The 17,075-nt window shown below is 40.0% G+C and overlaps 1 protein-coding gene across 1 annotated transcript; it reads left to right on the forward strand.

Moving 5' to 3' along the window:
- Positions 1 to 1,615: 1,615 nt before the first annotated feature.
- On the forward strand, positions 1,616 to 16,373 carry LOC141770579 (phosphatidylinositol transfer protein alpha isoform-like). Its single transcript, XM_074640256.1, has 12 exons — positions 1,616 to 1,840; positions 5,892 to 5,922; positions 10,133 to 10,281; positions 11,496 to 11,587; positions 12,760 to 12,767; positions 12,972 to 13,046; positions 13,658 to 13,741; positions 13,942 to 14,019; positions 14,140 to 14,250; positions 14,990 to 15,112; positions 15,240 to 15,288; positions 15,376 to 16,373. Exons 1-11 carry the CDS (start codon positions 1,824 to 1,826, stop codon positions 15,282 to 15,284), a joined length of 813 nt encoding a protein of 270 aa, XP_074496357.1. The 5' UTR covers positions 1,616 to 1,823; the 3' UTR covers positions 15,285 to 15,288; positions 15,376 to 16,373.
- The last annotated feature ends 702 nt before the right edge of the window (positions 16,374 to 17,075 follow it).

The following is a 17,075-nucleotide window of genomic DNA, read 5'->3' on the forward strand; positions in this document are numbered from 1 at the left end:
TATAAGTAGTAGTTTAAATGAATGAATCTGAAAACTTTTCGCGGACCCCCTGGCAGAGTGCCACAGACCCCTGGGGGGTCCCCAAACCCCACCTTGAGAAACCCCGCTGTAGAGGAAGGACAAGAGCAGCAGGGGTCAGACTCTCACTGTAATAATACTGACAGGTCTACTCATGGTATGTGGGGTCAAATGGAGTGGAAGTGTCTGCTTGATACTATGCATACTTTGATAGGCCTACATGAGACGACTTTGTAGGCAAACCTGTTTGGCAACAGCAACCACAGAGGGAACATCCTTAAAGGATGTGAACTGTCTGAGATGTCTCATGAACAGGTTGAACCCGAACGACATTGGGCGGTTTCTCCCTGTAATGGTTTAACACACACATGATCATTAATTCAATAGTAAGTGAAAGGTCAACCTTATGATCTCCATCAGTTTGATGTCACATAGGATAATATCTGTTAGGCTCATGAGGATCTTTGTGTCATGTGACAATGTGACAATGTGGTAAAGTCCACTCTGCAAATAAAAAGGCGTGTGATTCTTTCTGCTTTAACCTACACCACAACAGGGAACATGTCAATGTTGAGGCTGCTGGTGCTTAAAGTCAAACCACCACCTATTATTCTCAGTATCACCATGAGTATGAATATCATGAATGTTGTTTTATATTAGTTGCAGCAGCAATGATAGCAATGTTTGGAGTTATAGAATAGGTAGAAACTTGTCCTTGTAATTAAAAGCAGTACAGTGTAGTCCAGGGGTCTGCATCCTGCGTCTGCGGAGCCACATGCGGCTCTTCAGCTCCTCTCCAGTGGCTCCCTGTGGATTTTTAAAAATGGAAATGAATAACTTTTTTTTCTTTACATTTGCATTTTTATTTATCGTTGTTGTAGGTCTATGGTACGACGGTACGACGGAGTATTAGGGCCACATTGAGGAAATAAAATAAATCTGAGATTTCAAGAATAAAATTGAAACATTACAAGAATAAAGCCATAGGTTTACGAGAAAAATAGTAGTCATATTATGAGAATAAAGTCATAAGTTTACGAGAAAAAAAAGTCTTAATATTATGAGAATAAAGTCATAAGTTTAAAAGTAAAAAGTCGTAATATTATGAGAATAAAGTCATGTTTATAAAGTAATAATTTTACGTGTTATTTTCTTTTTTCTCGTAAAGCTATGACTTTATTCTTGTAATATTACGCTTTTTTTTCTCGTAAAGTTATGACTTTATTCTCGTAATATTATGACTTTTTTCTCGTAAAGTTATGACTTTATTCTCGTAATATTATGACATTTTTCTCCTAATATTATGACTTTATTCTGTAAATCTCAGATGTTTTTTCCCCTCAATACTCTGTAGTACATTGTCTCTTTGGCCCTCACTGCATTAGACTTATATACTATATACTTACACTATAAACAGTGTTACCTTCATCACAATGCTCAAATGTTTTGCGGCTCCAGACAGATTTTTTTTTGTGCGTTAAATGTCTCTTTTGATAGTAAAGGTCGCTGACCCCTGGTGTAGGGGTATTGTCATGCAAATAACCCCAACATGAAATTCCCATTGGTAAAACCTGATCTACCAGCTGCACTTGAACGCACCATGGAGTTACCTGAAACTAAAGGTGGAGTCTCCTCCTCTCTGGAGGCCGCGCCCATCACACAGCAGCTCACACCGTCTCTAACAGGAAGAAACACCGGATTAAAACAGCCATAAGCGGTGAATGAACGGCAGCTTTCCAGAGGATTTTACCCGGGTTTCCCTCTCTCTCTCGTGTATGCTGCTGTCTGGACGGTGACCAGTCAACATGTTGATTAAAGAGTTGTGAGTATCTCAACTTTATCAAACTACGTTGTTCTTCTTATCAGACAGGAGAGACAAACTGGCTCCGTTTCTGTCGATAAAACTCATCAATTTTCCTTAAATTATTAACCGTAACAGAGGACAGGAGGCCGTGATAACGCTGCTGTTGTTCTTAAACGTGTCTTTATCTTAGTTAACGGTGTTTTGTACCGGTGAATAACCTCCCCGCGGTTCAGCACCTTTAGCCTGGTGGAGCTGTTAGAACTCCAGTTGGATCATTCAGAACTCCATAGAGAATTCTGTCACTTTAACGTTTATTGGTTGTTACTGAAAACACATGTGTACTAAATACATTATTATGTATACTAGTTACATTACTGTGAGAATGAGAGTAATTTCGGCATAGATGTGTTGAGCTATGTGTTTGAAACAGCGGTTTAATTTAACTCCACTAAACGTTTAGGTTTGGTTGACACTGCCCACCACAGACGGAGGTTGACTAACTTGCTGACATTTCACTGTAACTTGGTAGGAAGAGGGCGTCTATGGGTGCGACGAAACAATATTCAGAGGTCAATTTCCATTGACTTAGTTTATTATTTGAGGTGTTGATGTGTGCCGATTTGAAGAGTTCGTCTTGAGTGTTAGTCAAAGGTATAATTCACTTTTCATAAGGCACCTGCATGAAGTTATAAGGGTGGCAAATCTCAAATTGGTAAAAATGTGGACGGGGTCTGGGATTTTTGGGCTTGGCGGGAGTAAATTAATTCAAGTCAGCCAAATGTCACAAATCATAAATGGGCTTGGTTAAAGGGAGTGTATGATTTAATGACACCTTTTTTTCTACATTCTTGTCCTAACCCAGGCAGTTTTATGACAGTGATGTCATGTGCACACCACCTCTGGAACAACGTCCAGTAGCTGTCTGTCATCTGACCATGGGGCAAAGTACATTAAAAGTTTAGCCATGTTACATTTTTTTATGCTTAGGAGCAAAAAAAAAAAAAATACTGTCTGTAAAATAAGATAAATGGACCCTTTTCTGTGAGTGTATGAGGCAATAGTATATATTTTTCATCACACCAGCCGCCATCAAGTTCATGCCTGGAAGGCTCCTCTTTCACTCTGATCTGTTCTAATGAAATATTCAGGCTCTGCTAGGCTGGCAACAGGTGGCGATTAATTGGCTATTGTATCAGGGCACACTAGAGAAGGATACACAGAGAACACACACACGCACACACACACACACACACACACACACACACACACACACACACACACACACACACGCAGGGTTTCCACCAAAAATTCCAGGTTTATTTGTTCTCTCTCAGTGGCAGCATTGATTGCAGGTCTATAATTTCCTCTTCCTCTTCTCTAGGTTCCCTATGATTAATGGGAGACTACCAGGGAACTAACTGTCTTGCTACTTCCCAAATACACTCTTCAAAGCAGTGCCCTGAATAGAATCCTGAGTCATGATGTTGTTATCGTGCAGGGTGTGACAACGCCGGAGCCTTGGGGAGAAGGAACGGCATATTTTGTGATCTTTGTTGTTTTTATGGCTGAATCTCCAGGTGCTGAGAGACATTCGTAGTTTCATAAGGTCCTCGTCAGTCACCTCAATAGAGTGCTCTTGGTTCCCTCGACAAACATTGGATTATTGAAGAAAATGAGCTCTGTGGCAAACAAACGTTTATGATACTTGCACGTTTTGTTCAGCGAGATAATCTTAACAAATTAACACCACTTTTATGATTATTGAAGAGTAAATGTGAAGAGTAGAAGTAAAAAGCTAACATAAGGCTATAAACGATACACCACGGTGGCATGAGCGCGAGTATATACACAACGAGGCTGTAAAGGCGGACGAATCGGCGTGATGACATTTAGTAGTTTCATTTAGCTATTTGTTAGCAACCGCCTTTTTTCAAGACACATATAAAGGCTTAAAAATTCACAAGTGGGGGATTTATTGATGTATTTTTAGTTCAGGCATCTAACTAAAAACCCATTCAAAAAACTCATTGACTTCCAGACGAGGGAACTGGAAGTCCTAAAATGCTAACTCATTTCCACATTTCAGGACTTATTCCTGTAGCACTCCATAGGCCAGCTGGTTAACCACTGATTCTTGTTGTTCCTGCAGTTGCACTGGAAGATTGTTTTCCATGTCACATCTATCTAAAAGTCAGATTTCTTATGTGTGTTGAAATCAAACCCACGCCCTCAGCTCTGATTGGTTAAAGGAGCACTCCTCTGATTTTACAACATGGTGCTCGGTTTACTCATCATGAGGTGTACTACCCATCCAGCATGTGTAAACGGCTGTATAATGTCTTCTGTGGCTCTGGGGTGAGATTAACAAAGGTATTTAGGAAGCAGGGAGGATATAATGAAAGACACTGTTGAGTTGCATTATGGGAAGTGTAGGATCCAGTGTTTTTGGAGCTTGACCTTTAGCCTACTAGGTGCTGAAAGTAAGGATAGCTCGGCTTCTGCTGCCTTGAGTTTAAACCATTCTTTTCTAAATCCGTCTCTTGTGGGTCCCCCAACTTTGTGGCAGTGCAATACCTCTTAAATAGAGAATGGGAATCGTGGAGCATTCTGGGCATGGATGTATTAAGAGAACTGGATACAGCATTGGAGGCGGGGCCCCGTTCATTCCTATGAAAGTTGCTAAGTGGCGCATGATGTCAAAATGGCTCTACTTCCGACTGGAAAAGTACCCGGATCCTCCGGCGATCTTCCGCATCCATTGGGCCCATGGATCAGGCACAGTAGCGTCCACTCCGTCACAAGGCTTGGTCACGGGGTCACAGCGTTGTCACGGCTTGCTAACTCCGCCTCCCAGCTCCTGCTATAGCCTCGGTCTGCGTCTCATTCACATGAACGGAGGAAGGGAAATAACTCTGGATTTGGCTATTTGTGCATTTTAGAACTTTTAGGACTTAATGATTTAAATAAGGGCTATTAGAGTGTTCATACTGGGAGGTTGATTCACATAAAAGAAAATATCTGCTGAGTTACAGACATCTCTTTTCCAATGTAAGTCTATTGGAAAAAGCCTTTTTGGGCCCAATGGCATCGTGTGACGGACACGGAAGCCGTAGTACCGCCGTTTGGCCACTACAAAAAATTGGGATCAACGACCGCCACACTTTCTGGGGGCTTGATTCTGGGGTGCTCTGCCATTTTTGGAGGGTAGGCAGCGTAGGGAGCTACGGTAGACTGTCAATATTTCATCAGTCTATTCATCTGTCAATCGTTCATCATCAGAACTGTATATAGTATGTACGAAAGAGAAATACCCATAAAGAGAAGCTGACAGAGGCAAAGGGGCGATATATTACAAAATTGAAGTTGATTAATGATATTGATCCTAAAGGTTAAAGCAATAGTTTGACACCTGCGTTTATACTCTTTCTTGCTAAGAGTTGGATGAGAAGTTTGATACCACTCCCATGTCTATACAGAAATTTGTACCGTTAGCTGGAGCCAGCAGCAGGTTAGCTTATCTTAGAAGAAAGATTGTAAATAGGGCGAAACAGCTAGCCTGGCCAAGAAACAGTCTGCCACATAACCCCCCCGTAAAAAAGTGGATTGTCTTTATTATACTGAGATTATACTTACATTTACTTATACTTTTGTACAGGTTAGCGAGCTTTAGAGGTGCTGTTATCTTTGGACAGCCAAGCTAGCCGTTTCCTTCTTTTTCCACTGTTAATGGTAAGCTAAGCTAACCGACTGCTCGCTCAGGGCTTCATATTTACCCTACAGTTATGAGGGTTGTATCTATCCTCTCATCCAACTTTCGGCAATAAAGTGAATTTCCCAATATGTCCAAGTATTCCTTTAAATTTCCACGTCTAGAATCAGTTTCTGGACGGTTCTCTGTGAGTTAAACCTAGAAACAAAATGTTGATATGTTGACCAACGATAACACATCCTCATCCACTTCTTGTAGGTTAAAAGTATCAATGTCATTGTTGCATTGTCTGTTTCATTGCTGATTGGGATATCTGTGCCCTAATATCTTTTTTATTTTTTTATTTCCTGTCTCTTGTAGCCAAATCGTCCTGCCCATTTCAGTGGAGGAGGTAAGGACTCATTTGTTTGCTTTAATTTTAATTTGATTTAAATGTCATGTAAATGTTTAGGTAGATAGCTAAATTAATTTGCAGTTCCCTCATCTGTTGGCTGTGTGGTTTTCATATTGACTCACGGTTGACAATTACAACCTAGAATATCTGCCCACAGCATGTATTATGAACACAGTTGCATCACATTTGAAGCACAGCGAGCACTCCGTCTTGGCGAACAACTCAACATTAAACGTTTGAATTTTTTTTCCGGGTTTACTCTGTGTATAAAAAGTCTAGTTTTTCCCCAAGCATTCGATAGTCCACATTTCACAATGATTTTTCATCACTTCCTCTTAATCGTGACTATTATTGTGGAGGTTTTACCATTTGCAGTACCAGTTCTTATTTTTCCTTCAGCGACAGTAAATACTCTTCAGTTTTCCTCGCTGGAATGCTGTTTTGAAATTCTCCAGGGTGCTGATAAACATATTTCAGTTATCACTATGCATCTGATCTTACTGCCTGTAGAGATGATTAAAGGCACAACAGAGCAGATGGGATTTTACACATACTACACTAAGTGGCTACCACTCAACACACACTGTGTCCTGACGTGTGCTGTTGTTTGAGTTAGCCACTCTCAGGACTGTCACTCTAGGCTGCCTTTAGATGCCCTTGCATTTGAAACACTTGGTTATCAGGTCCAGAATTTAATTTAGCTGTGTTCAATCTACCTTACCATTGGCTGCTACCATGTTATCAAGAGAGCAGGCTCCAGCCTATTTACCTTTCCCCTTCATTAGATGTGTGCTTTATGGAAGAACCATCAGGGCTTTTATGAACCTTTTCTCACTGCAGTTGTGTGTCAACCCCCCTTCCAACACTGTACTCTTTTGTTATTCCATTGCTTAACACAAAGCAGAAGCCGGTATTTCACCAAGCCACGTAATCACCGTTTGCTGTGTGACCGGCTTTTCCATCTGATCCCTTTCAGTGTAGACGCGTTGGCTGGATTCCTGTGTTAGCTGAGTAACTGTCACAACTGGAACCGCTTGAGCTGGATCAAATCTTAATGAAACAGGAGTTAGCTCTGTAGACTGTGAGACTAATCTGCACGTCCTGTCATATGTGTAACTATTACATAACTTGTAATGGGAATTTTTTTTATCTGCTCTCACACATTTTATAGAGCAAATCATTAATTGTTTTTTTTTGTGTTTCACTTACATAAACTTGGGGGACTTACAAAAACAAAATCAGTCACAATCGAAGCAGCAGAGGCCGAGAGTTTCAGTCTCTTGTATGGGAAAACACGGGATCTCACTCTTCCCATAATGGAACTCAATAGAGCCCACACCTTTCACACTCCAGCAGCATGAGATTTGAACCCAGTGATTGTTGTTCTTATTGTAAAGCAATGATAATAATGTTTGTTCGCGGTCCACACCTTGTTTTTGTCAGTAAACGGCATTTTGTGAACCAACAGGTTTACATTCTCTCTGACAAACTTGACAGGCAGCACGTTGCCTCAACATGTTTTCTCCAGTATTGGTGACCACCTCCCGTCAGGTTCAGCCTGTTTGTTGTTTGCAGCCGAAGGTTGTGTTCCCGTCCCTGAGCTGCTCATAAAGGCCTGCATTACGTCTGGTTTGACTGTCTTTGACAATGAGAAGACACTCTGGTTATTCACGACAAGTCACATTCCTAAGTTCCTGCTCACAGTTTCAAGGCGGAGCATCCACAGCTACCCAAAATAGGTTACTAACCTGTAGCAGCGCTGTGAAGCTAGAAAGAAGAGGGCTTGTCTTGATTCAGCTACAAGATGTTTGTCCAGCTAAACTACAGATGTGTCATGGCTGGTCTGCGTCTGCTGGGTGACCAACTGTCACCCAAATTTATAGTTGTCCAGTGCCTCAGATACGACCTAAAATGCTGGATGGGGTATCGGCGAGTGTGCGAGTCTATGCACCGATCCAATATCACGTTGTCACATCATTTATCAGCTCATTTACGCTACACAGGAACAGCATTCATTCCTATGGAAGTTGCTCAGTGGTGCATGAAGCAAAACAAGTAGGGCTGTCAATTGATTAAAATATTTAATCAAGATTAATCACATGATTGTCCATAGTTAATCGCAAATTAATCACACATTTATCAGTTTAAAATGGACCCTTGACCTCTATGTGAATTTGAATGGGTTCTCTGGGTACCCACGAGTCTCCCCTTTACAGACAATATTTGTCTTTGTTTTGTGTTAATTGATTTCTAGTAAACATATACACATACATTTACATAATGCAAGCATGTTCGCCCACTCCCATGTGGATAAGAGTATTAAATACTTGACAAATCTCCCTTTTAAGGTTCATTTTGATTAGATAAAAAAATGTGTGATCAATTTGCGATAAATATTTTAATGGCAATTAATCGCATGATTGTTCATAGTTTATCGATTGACAGTCCTAGAAAAGTCCTGTCCTGTTTTTGTTTTTTTAAATTTAAAATCACTACAGCATTGCTGTCCATCCACTCCAAATTTTGACAAATGCAGGAAGGATCTTCAGTTACCCTCATAAAGTAGCCACATTCACTGTTTCAGCATTTGCATGACACATCTTTTGCGCAACTTCAGAAAGAGTTTCTGTGTGTGCGTTAAGTAGGAGTGTGTGTGGGCCTGGCCAGGCTGACGACACCAGTGATACGAGTCACTCTTTCCAAGTGTCACAGCACTTTTGCCTGACTCAGGAAGGGTCTGACCTATGGGGGTTGGAGGAGAAAGGGGAAGAGTGGGGAAAACGTTAAGAAAAGGCTTACTCTGCTGCTTTTATGCCGCTGAGGTCTGTGTCTGGGGTATCGAAAGGGAAATGGTTAGCTCAAAGTCATGATAGATTGATTCTCAACAGGGGTCTTTGAACTTGTCTTTCCATTCTGTTGTGTCTCTGTTGGGTTATTATTGTGGCGTTTAGTTTTACAGTAGTGTAACAAAACTTCTGTACTTTTTCAGAAATACATCAGCACTATGGTGAAACACAGAAATTGTTAAGGAAGAAATCATCTGAAATCCCATTTTTAAAGGTGTATTAATAGATTGTTTTGGCCACTTGGGGGCGGCAGAACAAGCTGTAAAGACAGCATTGATATACATACTTTTCAAAGGGGTCCCTTGACCTCTGACCTCTGACCTCCAGATCAGTGAATGTAAATGGGTTCTATGGGTACCCACGAGTCTCCCCTTTACAGACATGCCCACTTTATGATAATCACATGCAGTTTGGGGCAAGTCATAGTCAAGTCAGCACACTGACACACTGACAGCTGTTGTTGCCTGTTGGGCTGCAGTTTGCCATGTTATGATTTTTTTAGCATATTTTTTATGTTAAATGCAGTACCTGTGAGGGTTTCTAGACAATATTCATCATTGTTTTGTGTTGTTAATTGATTTCCATTAATACATATATACCGACATTTTCATAAAGCAAGCAGATTTGCCCACTCCCATGTTGATAAGAGTATTAAATACATAAGAGTATTGAATACTTGACAAGTCTCACTTTAAGTTACATTTTGAACAGATAAAAACGTGTGATTAATTTGTGATTAATCGCTATTAACTATGGAACTTCACGCGATTAATCACGATTAAATATTTGAATTGTTTGACAGCCCTAATAACATATGTATTGTTGTCGTACAAAGTTTGGCGAACGTGTTATTTACACATCCAGCAAACACGGAGCTAACTTTTGTCTGTCATTTAGTGCATTTAGTCATGAAAACTTCTTTTTTTTTTTGCTGAAAACGAGGTTGATGGGCTGACGCCTCTAATTTGATCTAACATTGATATAAAAATATGAATTAGTGCATCTTTAATGTCCATTAACCTAACCTTATTTCTGTAGTTCCACCTGTATTTTTCCTGCTATGAAAAGATAAAAATGTCTGCTGTGGAAAAGATCTATTACTACACAAACTGTCACCAGTTAACATTACTTCAACAAGGGAGGGAAGCTTATTACTAAAGGGTAATTCCTTCCAAAATCTCAGATTTGATCAGCTTTTCCTTGGAAACTTCCTTTAGCCCACCACATAAATTAGTATGCAGTTTTGGCTCTGAACAGGGCACCAACACATTACTCAGGATGAGAAAATTGAGTGAATTCATTATTGTATAAATGTATCTGTTAACCACAATAACCATGCTCATCCTCTTCTGTCCCTCCAGTACCAAGTGGGTCAGCTGTATACAGTAGCAGAGGCCAGCAAGAATGAGACGGGTGGAGGAGAAGGCGTGGAGGTGTTGGTCAACGAGCCCTATGAGAACGATGATGGAGAGAAGGGACAGTACACCCACAAGATCTACCACCTGAAGAGGTAGGCAGCTCCGCACAGCTACTTTCACACAGCTACGTACTGCATACCTCACACCTTTGGACTCTGTGGCTTTGTTATTGTTGTGTCTTATGTCTTTTCCCTCAAAGGTCAGCATTGTCAAGAAAGCCTGCTATTAGTCAACGGGGAAAAATGTGCAAATGCAAAGTGATTTTGGTGCGGAATGCTTGTTTAAATGCTGTGTGACCAGACCCTCAACAGAATGTCACGTTGTACCGCTCTGCCTCTTTATTGCCCGGACAGACAGAGCGTGATTTTTGCAGTATGCTTCATACACACCGATCAGCCATAACATTAAGACCACTGACGGGTGAAGTGAATAACATGGATTATCTCGTTAAAATGGCACCTGGCAGTGGGGGGGGGGATATATTGGACAGCAAGTGAACATTTTGAACTTTGAACTTTGTGTTGGAAGCAGAAAAAAATGGGCCAGTGTAAGGATGTGAGCGACTTTGACAAGGGCCAATTTGTGATAGCTAGACGACTGGGTCAGAGCATCCCCCAAACTGCAGCTCTTGTGGGATGTTCCCGGTCTGCAGCGGTCAGGATCTACCAAAAGTGGTCCAAGGAAGGAAAACCGGTGAACCGGCGACAGGGTCAGACCCGAGGCTCATTGGTGCATGTGGGGAGCGAAGGCTGGCCCGTGTTGTCCGATCCAATAGAAGAGCTACTGTAGCTCAAATTGCTGAAAAAGTTAATGCTGGTTCTGATAGAAAGGTGTCAGAACACACAACCCATCGCAGTTTGTTGCGTATGGAGCTGCGTAGCCGCAGACCGGTCAGGGTGCCCATGCTGACCTAATGTTATGGCTGATAGGTGTATGTTCTTTGCTAATGACGTTGGGCGATTTTCCGCTCTGAGTTGGATTTTTTTCAACTTGAGGTGTTTATGGCGCATAGAACGGGAAAACGCAAGGCGCTTAGTAACGCTAAAGCAGCAGCTAAAACGTGCTCTGTTTGCCTTAAGCTACATTCTGTCAAAGTGCAAACATCATAGATAGGACATTATAGGATTATAGTGGAAAAGCACTTATAAAAAAGTGACACTATAAAAAAAACTACTAAATTGTACCTAATGAGTCCAATATATCTTTATGTCTCTGTGATTGTGAATACATTCAGCTACAAGAATTTGTGTTTTGTGATTGTGTCCACTTGTGTGACTGCTATCAATTCATGTTTGTGTCTCTGCAGTAAAGTGCCACGAATTATCGGTAAGCTCGCGCCGAAAGGTTCTCTCGAGGTTCACGAGAAGGCCTGGAATGCATATCCTTACTGTAAAACCGGTGAGTCCCACCTCATACACACGACATGTTGGGTGACTATGAAAAAGATTTGAGATATTGAGATCACGATTATTTATAGATCAGGGACAAAATATTTTTATTGCAATTTCACATTTAAATAAACAGAGCGCTGCTTTCACTTACATGTTGTGCTACATTCCAACGATCAAACACTCTAAATGTTATCCTTTTACTTTGTTATTGCCATCTATAGTGGTTACTTGCATAAAAACACACAATTCAAATGATTAGGAAATAAATTATTGTATTTTTATTTAAATATTTGCTTTGATAAAAAAAAAAATCTTGTCATTAGTAGTTCTAATTATATATTTTAAGTTGCTAAGAAGTAGTGTTGGGAAGTAAAACGGGTCATAATTCCCTCTTTATTATCTATTTTATCTTGCTGTGAAAACATCTCCTTCAAGCAAATCAACTGGATTTATTCAAGTTTCTCACCAAAAACTACATTTTACAAGATTACATTTGAACGCATCATGATAGTGTTAGAATTTACCATCGCCCAATACTCATTTGTACTGAGGAGAGCTTGAACACACCTCAATGGAACCTCTGTGATTACTCTGAGCAGCATCCTGGGAATGAACTACGATATAAGAAGAGTATGATTAAGTTAGTTGTTTCAAATATTTTTAGTGAAGTTCCTCCACGGCTTATTTCGGACTTACAGTGGTGACATATTGCAGCTTTATGTCTTCTTCACTCACGCTGAAGAACTTCCACACCGACGACGTGTTGTGTGCGAGACGTTACTGACGAATGTATGAGACTGCTGAATAGCGGCATCCTTCGATTGGCTGCTGACTGATCTAGCTGTTAGTTTAGAAAGTGCTTGATTTATGCAGCAGAGTTTTCTATGAGCAGAGCACACATTTAATGTCCATCTAATTGTGGGAAGCCCAAATCGTGATCGCGATTAATGTTCGATTAATTGTGCAGCCCTAATACAGTTTAGCAACCCATTCTCAGTGCCTTGTGGTCCCATTGTACAAGACCAACCCTAGCTGTTTGTATATACAGTGTACAGTTACAGTATGTGTTGTGGAATTTCACAAGCAAAAAGCGCGATGCTTGGAATCTGTGTATTATCTAAAACCTTGCCTCTCTTTCTCTTTCCGATCCATCACCATCCACCTTGTCTTCCGATGTAGTCATTACGGTACGTATATTGTTTTTGTGATTAACTAACTTTCATGACATACTACAGGGAGTAGAATCAAAACTGTGTTCAGTGAAGCATGGTTCAACTTAACACGATGAAAGATGAGCTGGTAACCATGTTAGACGAAAGGAGATCACTGTGTGTGTGTGTGTGATTATGATTGTTGACTGACCCTATCATGTATCTGTCTCATGCTTACAGAATGTCTACATGAAAGAAAAGTTCTCGATTACGATTGAGACGTGGCACAAGCCTGACATGGGGCAGGAGGATAATGTAAGTCATGTAACTAATTGTGGTCATGCTTTACCTTCCATGTAGGACAAGCAAATCCATTACAGGTATCATTACCTCTGACCTCAAGATATGTGAATGAAAATGGCTTCTAAGGGTACCCACAAGTCTCCCCTTTACAGACATGCCCACTTTATGATAATCACATGCAGTTTAGGGCAAGTCATAGTCAAGTCAGCACACTGACACACTGACAGCTGTTGTTGTCTTTTGGGCTGCAGTTTACCATGTTATGATTTGAGCATATTTTGTTATGCTAAATGCAGTACCTGTGAGGGTTTCTGGACAATATTTATCATTGTTTTGTGTTGTTAATTGATTTCCAATAATAAATATATACATACATTTGCATAAAGCAGCATATTTTCCCACTCCCATGTTGATAAGAGTATTAAATACTTGATAAATCTCCCTTTTAAGGTACATTTTGAACAGATAAAAACATTTTTGATTAATTTGTGATGAATGGTGATTAACTATGGAGAATCATGTGATGAAACGCGATTTAGATATTTGAATCAATTCACAGCCCTAGTTCCCTGCCTTTACCAACCAACTGACCTTGATGGTTTGATTTTTTTGCCTCGCTGCAGGTACACGGACTGGAGGGTATAAAATTGGAGAAAAGGGAAGTAATTCCCATTGACATTGCTGACAATAAAGGCATAAGTCCAAAGGTGAGGGCAAAAATTCTGCAAGCCCAGGTTTTGGGCGTTTTACCATCTTGGAATTGCTTAAAGTCACACTCTCTATGTTTGAGTAGCACATTTATCTACTGAACCTTCAGTCTAATAAACCTGCTGCTTATCAGCTTGCTCCATGTTTATCGTGGCCACACTCTATATCATTGTACTGACTGGTTGCATTCGTTCTTCAGGATTACAAGGAGGATCAAGATCCAACCATCTTTAAGTCAGAGAAGACAGGTAGAGGGCCTCTGGGACCTCAGTGGCAGGTACTACACTTCCTGTCGCTCTTCACTGTGGCTCACTTCATTAAAGAAATGAAAAGATTGTCTTTTAAGGCCTGGAGACTTTGTGTTTTATATTATCTGTGCATCTATGTGTTTTTACAGGGAGAACTCGCTGACAACCCCAACTGTCCACACATGTGTGCCTACAAGCTAGTCAGTGTTGATTTCGTCTGGTTTGGACTACAGAACACTGTGGAGAGTATCATTCAGAAGGTAAACAAGTGTTGCTTTCTTTATGTCGTTTTAGAGTAGGGATGCACCGATACCGGATCGGATATCGGGCTGATACGGACTCAAACAGTTGGATCGGGCATTGTGACACTACCGATCTATTCAATTCACTTCTATGTTTACATACTATATACATTATAGACTGGAATTTAAATTCCTGTTTAAGTTTTGACCAATTTTTTGCTACATTAAAACTGGTTGTTATTGTTTTAACAGATTCCTGTTAATTTTGAAGATTTTTTTTGACCAAGTTGCGTGTATATGTACTTATTATTTTAATAACAATTCAGTAAATGTTTATCTATGTATATATTTGTTACATTTTTGTTTTACAAAGTTAGGAAAGCAATGTTTAAGTGAAGCCTGATGTCGCCTTACACATAAAAGAATAATCCCAGTGACTTCCACACAGTGAGGCATACAGCTTATTAATTAAACACTCTTATCGGATCGGTACTCGTTATCGGCCGATATCCAAAGCCCACGTATTGGTATCAGGACTGAGATTGGTGCATCCTTATTTTAGAGGAGATTTCCTCCTGGTGGCCACTATATGAATTTCTGCACTGAGAAAAAAAATCATTTTTAAAACTTTGAGTTGAAATGCCACCGATGTACTTCAGATGACGTTTATATGTCTCCACGTAACTATGGTCTAATCTCTCCTCTATTTATCTGTGTCCTCACGCTGTCTTTTTCAAATATTGCCCTGGCTGTCCAGATGGAGAGGCGTATATTCACCCACTTCCACAGACAGCTGTTCTGCTGGATTGACAAATGGCACGGTCTGACGATGGAGGACATACGACGCATGGAGGACGAGACAAAGAAGGAGCTGGATGAGGTGACTGAGCACAGTATACTTTGCCATATATTTATTGCTTTGCCCTAAACAGCAGTGCTTGTGCTGAATAAAAGAAATCCAGTATTTGTGTTGACTTCTCAGTAACACGTGTCTCTCCATTTCATAGATGAGGCTCAATGATCAAATTAAAGGCATGAGTGTTGAAGGCTAACACAGTGAGTATTACACTATTGTTTCTGGTGAGATTTAACATTTGCAAATTTGGATTGATCATTTTTTACTTGTTCCATTTTCCTCTTCAGATCACTCTGATACGGGAGGGTTCGACTTCATTTAGCAAGCTCAGACTCCTCTCCTTGGACACTGGACCTAGAACAGCCTGATAGGCATAATCAAGAACACCACACTTACATTCAAATAAAATTTGCTCTTAATAAGAGCTCATTATTGTAAAGCAATTTTGTGTATTTATGTACTACATTTGAATACAACTACAGCATATTTTATTTTTTATTTTTTTTTTTAAGGGGCAAGTTTGCAAGTTTGGGGATCCGTTTTGAGGGTGTAGCGTTCTTGCTTACGCCTAATCGGTCCTCTTACATTTTAAAACATTAGGGAAAAGGTGCGGGTTCTCTCTGAGGAAACATTTCTGATTACTGTTATCCTTTTTTAATTGCAGTTATTTGGGTTTTGTTCTTTTTCTTGAGTTTGTATTTTCCAGTTCTCTGTGATTTGTTTGGTTTTTATTTATTGTTTAAAATTGTGCCTCATGACTACATCCACAAACGCTCTAGTTACCAGGATCAATTGCTTTTGAAAAAAAGAAATATGTTAATTTCCTGATCTCACAAGTGCACTTATTGCTCTGTTTTGTTAAACTGAAAATTCTTTCCCCCTTAAGTAATTTGATTCATCATAACATGGTGGCTGGAGGCCACATAAAACCTATTACATGTGAGGTATTTACTTTGAAAAGACTCCCATCAGAGACATTTAATCTTATTGAACATAGTAAATGCTGGTCTAACTACACCTGGTGTTTGTCAGGTGGTCGGTTTAGCTTCATACAAAGATGCCAGCGGCTGTAATTCTAGCTTTGGGTTGAAGTTTTCAGTGTTGGTGATGATAATAATAATAATAATATGATGATGATGATAACAATGACGCATGAAGCAGTTCTGTTTTGGGTTCCAAACTTGGCCGACATCATTGTAAATTGTCCTGTGCTGAATGAAATATCCTGGATTTTAATGTTATGAGTTATATGATTGTGTAGTATATTAAAGACACTGTAAATGTTCCTTGCTTTTTGGATATTTGTACACTGTACTTCTGCTGGCATCTAACACCCCATCTAACTGTAGTACTTTTGATTACAGACTGGGAAAGACCACATTGATTGCACTCACAGATTATCACTCAGAGTCAGATGAAATGTCTGGCGTCCGAAATGCTCACATAAAGTCACGGTTTCCTTTTCCTTCTCAGAACATGAGGTGGTTTGCTATTATGTTGTTTTGTTTGAAAATTGGTTTCTTTAGGAGGTGTGCTATTTGCCTAAATTTCAGGACTACACTCATTAAGTTTAAGTTCCCACAAGTGTTAACTGACTAAAAACTTAATTTGACATAAAAGCTGCACAGACTATGTCAAAATGCTTATTTTCACTATCCTCACAATAACATTAATCTTTAGCTGTGTTGGACACAAAATGCTTCAGGACGGTCAGGCATACTGTCTAATTGTGCGACTTTGACACGGAAGTGTTATTAAATTCATCTTAAGTCCTCATTTACCTGACAATGTCACTAAGGAAGGCAAAACATCAGGACTTTTCATTGTCAGGTCTATTGGGGATACAGCAGATAACATATACTGTGACATTATTCAGTCTTTAAAGGTCCATACTTGTATTTTGTGTTTCTGCTAGAACATGTTTACATGCTGTAATGTTAAAAAAAACTTTATTTTCCTCATACTGTCGGCCTGAATATGCCTGTAT

Source organism: Sebastes fasciatus, chromosome 7 (assembly GCF_043250625.1).
Source record: "Sebastes fasciatus isolate fSebFas1 chromosome 7, fSebFas1.pri, whole genome shotgun sequence".
In the NCBI taxonomy this organism is placed as follows: domain Eukaryota; kingdom Metazoa; phylum Chordata; class Actinopteri; order Perciformes; family Sebastidae; genus Sebastes; species Sebastes fasciatus.

Coding starts and splice junctions, on each gene's coding strand:
- LOC141770579 (XM_074640256.1), top strand. Junction 10,282..11,495: donor AAGATCTACCACCTGAAGAG/GTAGGCAGCTCC, acceptor GTGTCTCTGCAG/TAAAGTGCCACGAATTATCG. Junction 14,020..14,139: donor CTCTGGGACCTCAGTGGCAG/GTACTACACTTC, acceptor GTGTTTTTACAG/GGAGAACTCGCTGACAACCC.